Raw genomic sequence first — 3,859 nt, forward strand, 5'->3', positions numbered from 1 at the left:
CTATAAACTGAATGTATGCAAAGTGACAACACTAATACATTCGTCGTAGCCTACGTTATGAAATATTTACATGAATCATTGATACAATTATGATAGAAACGATAGAAGAAAATATATCACGATAGACACTTTTCTATCGTCCCCACGATATAGATCCTTATATCACCCAGCACTAATGCGAGGTAATAAAAGATCCTACCTGATGTAGTTGTAGGCCCTGTAGTAGTCGTAACTGAGGATGGTGGCAGACAGTCCAAAGAACTCCAGCTCCTTCCTCTTGGGTTTATTGTCGTAGAAGGAGTAGAACTCCATGGCGGACTCGACGAGGAGCTCCGCCTCTTCATATCTCTTCACCTCACACAGAGTCAGCAGGCAGCTCATCAGCAGCTGCCACCAGTCCTCTTTGGACAGAACACTGGTTTTACCTGAGAACAAGGACCAGAGCATGTCAGCCAATTAATCCGTGGCACAGACTTTTAGAAAGCTCTGCAAAGCAACGACAAGAGTTTCAGCACTGGAAAAAAAGATCTCCATCTACCCTGTTCAAAAAGCTGACAGACATATTTCAGATCAAACCTCACAGTCTCATTCCACTGAATTATTCCAATATGCACATACTATAATCTCTACATATTCTGTAGGTATGCCTGTTATCTGTACGTACATATTATCTGCATGGATGTGTGTTAATGTGACCTGTGCATACATGTATTGTCCAGATAAGCAGTTTCGTGGTCAGCAATCTCTGGCAGATTATCTTCGACCTTCTGCAGCCTCAGATGGCTCTCTCCTGACAGATTTACAGATCGCACACACACCTTCGCTCGCTGCATGGCCACCTACGACACACACGCAGATTATAAGTGAGTGTTTTAAGGCCAGGATCACACACACACACGGAGCGGATGGTGTTACCTTGAGCAGCATGGAGATCATCGTGATGACAGCATCCAGGTAATCCTGAATCTGGCCTTGAGTTTTCAGCAGCGTGGAGCGATGCAGTAGCAGCTTTAATTCCTAAAAAAAAACAAAAAAAACACAACACACACTCTTGAAGTAACAGCACAGAAATATGCAACTTTTTTTAATCGAGTTACCAAGGATTTTCACAAGCTGCAAGGGTCTTTGGACACAAACACGAAGAGTTCAGTGAAACTGTGCAGGACAATTAGCCTATTTTCTCACAATTTTGAGTCACTAATTAACCTCCAACAATTGCAGCCCAGTGAGATACTAGATACACGGACACAGGTGCACCCAGTGCTCTCGCTTTCTTCCTCTATACCGGTCTTCATTGCATCGTACCAACGCCTTTTAATGCAATGTTCTCATGTTCCCAGAATTTGTAGTCAGGTGGTTACTTTAATGTCACTAACTGACCCGTGCAGTTCCCAGACCAGAATAATACTGAGGATCTCTGAGGCATGATCATATATATATATATATTAGTGCATCAAACATCATCAGAACTGTTCAGGAACTAATTATACTCAGATCCATAAATGGAAAAAAAAGATCTTGCACATCATTATTCATCAGAGGCATGACCTACAGTCGTGATTAAGTTGTTTCAATGAATTATAATAAATCTAAATTCTTTACTTACTTTTTGTTTTGTTTAAAATTCAACTTTAGTTTCAAAATTTTGGCTTTCACTGATTATTCTTACTTCAGACATCTGGTTGTTGTTTGTGGAACCTTAGGTCCAATTTCAAGAAGTACAAAAAATAAATAAAATACACAACTGAACCCATAATAGCTTGATTCTATAATACATTTTTAAACACGGGGACCAACATGGCTGACAGTAAAACATTGATGGACAAAAGCAGAAAAAAATAATAATAGTCAAACTGTTGGACTGCTACCATGCAAGAGTCCTGCATAAATCAGAGAAATTATGTCCAAAGACAGAGGATATAATAACCAGGAGACTGAAGGACCTGTTATGTCAATTCCAAAGGCATGCCCATACCTTCTGTTCGAGAAGCTGTGCCCATAACTTCCGTTTAAAAGCCACGTCCTTTTTTTCGATTTGAAAAGTCGCGCCTTTAACTTCCTTTAAAAAGCCTTTACCTTCTGTTTAAAAGCTGCACCCTTACTGTGAGGCCAAACTTCTCCAACTGGAGGTTGACAGGTGTTTTGACGTGTGAAAAGATTAAATATCCCTTCCCCTATTGCACCTGGTTTAAATGGATGTGGAGAAAGTGACAGGTAGCATTTTACTCCCCCCTGTGGTGACAAGTTGAAATTGCACCAACAACACTTACCTTCTGTGCAGCAGATGAATCATATGCCAGCGTGTCACTATCGTACATGGACTCCAGAGCTTTGAGAGCGAGATCCATCCGTCCCATCTGCTGCTGGAGCGTAGCCAGAGACAGTCGGGCTTCGAGGTGCTGTGGTGCCATTTCTACTACCTTAGTAAAACTTTCAGCTGCCTCTTTCATGTGGCCCAGAGCATTCAGACACTCTGTAACAGAACAATAAGTGTTTTTTATTTAATCTTTTCACTTTTACCATGCGTCACGTCTCAAGACTTTCTGTTAATTACATTGCAGACGTACTAGATAGTAAAAATAAATAAATAAATAAATAAGAGGACTGCAAACTGAAACATAATGTGCCTGCAATCAAAATCCAAAAAAATGAATTCCCTCGAACAGCAATTCTGAATACAAGCGTCTAGAGTTGGAGTACAGACAAAGTTTTCACAAAGGGTTTACTAACGACCTTGACCTTTGACATTGAAATCAACAGGGACCATCCTTGACCCATGAGGTGCCCAGCTGTGCAGTTTAACATTTCTATGTTAAAGATTCATCAATCTAGAGCAACTCGGGGCGAATCTCGTCCACCCCCGGCGTCCTACCACCTCTGCCACAGTAATAGACTCCTTCGCCATGGCCTCTCCAAATTCCTCCCATGCCAAAGTTTTTGCCTCCACGACCACAGAAGTCACAGTCCTTCTGGTCACCCTATACTTGTCAGGTGCTTCGGGAGTCCTCAAGGACAGCCAAGCCCTAAAGGCCTCCTTCTTTAACTTGACAGCCTTCATCACTGCTGGTGTCCACCAGAGGGAGCTCTGATGACCTTCAGGGCCACAGCTCCTGGAAGCTGCATCTTTCAGGAGCTGTGGCCCTGAACGTGGCTCATTCGGATTCCCTGCCCCCGACCTACCCTGGTACACGTCAACAACTCTCCCGGATGTGTGAGTTGAAGATCTCACGAGCAGGGGGTTCTGCCAGATGTTCCCAGTTCGCCCTTTGTTGGGTTACCAGGTCTGTCCAGCAGCCTCCCCTGCCACTGGATCCAACTCACCATCAGGTAGTGATCAGTTGACAGATCTGCCCTTCTCTTTACCTGAGTGTCAAAAACATTGTGATAATTGTTCATCAACCTTTGGCCTAGACCGGGGGTTGGCAACCCGCGGCTCTTTGGCGCTGCCCTCGCGGCTCCCTGGAGCTTTTTCGAAAATGTTTGAAAATGGAAAAAGATGGGGGAGAGAAATATATTTTTTGTTTTAATATATGCCTCTTTTACACGGACCCTAATTCAGAAGTCCGGCTCTACTCCGCTCTACTCGGCTCGGCTCGATAAAGAATGCATCCTGTTCACATCGGCCAGTTTGGTCTGTAGCAGAGGAACGCCTCCTCGTGTTGCGGGGGGGTGCGCTACCGAAACTTAGCACAAGTTGTGTAAACAACTGAAGCGCTACGGACAACGTTGGCCCTGTGTTGTTGCTGTTTTTTAAACTTATGGGGATTCTCCTGAGGCTTCAGGAAGAGAGGCGCAGTGGAAGAAATGCTCTGGATGCCGCGATTGTTGCGCGGAGTAGGACAGCTGTTATCCGCCGGAG

The 3,859-nt window shown here is 43.9% G+C and overlaps 1 protein-coding gene across 2 annotated transcripts in view; it reads right to left on the reverse strand.

Moving 5' to 3' along the window:
* The window catches only part of gtf3c3 (general transcription factor IIIC, polypeptide 3), a 14,197-nt gene that overhangs the window by 3,016 nt on the left and 7,322 nt on the right, over positions 1-3,859 (reverse strand). For both annotated transcript variants that reach the window (XM_017426259.3, XM_017426260.3), the window contains exons 11-14: positions 2,271-2,473; positions 916-1,017; positions 707-839; positions 200-425 (exon numbers count right to left, since the gene is read on the reverse strand). In XM_017426259.3, coding sequence (XP_017281748.1) covers positions 200-425; positions 707-839; positions 916-1,017; positions 2,271-2,473 — 664 coding nt within the window. The remainder of the gene's footprint in view (positions 1-199; positions 426-706; positions 840-915; positions 1,018-2,270; positions 2,474-3,859) is intronic.

The sequence above is a fragment of the Kryptolebias marmoratus genome, linkage group LG1 (genome assembly GCF_001649575.2).
Source record: "Kryptolebias marmoratus isolate JLee-2015 linkage group LG1, ASM164957v2, whole genome shotgun sequence".
NCBI lineage: Eukaryota > Metazoa > Chordata > Actinopteri > Cyprinodontiformes > Rivulidae > Kryptolebias > Kryptolebias marmoratus.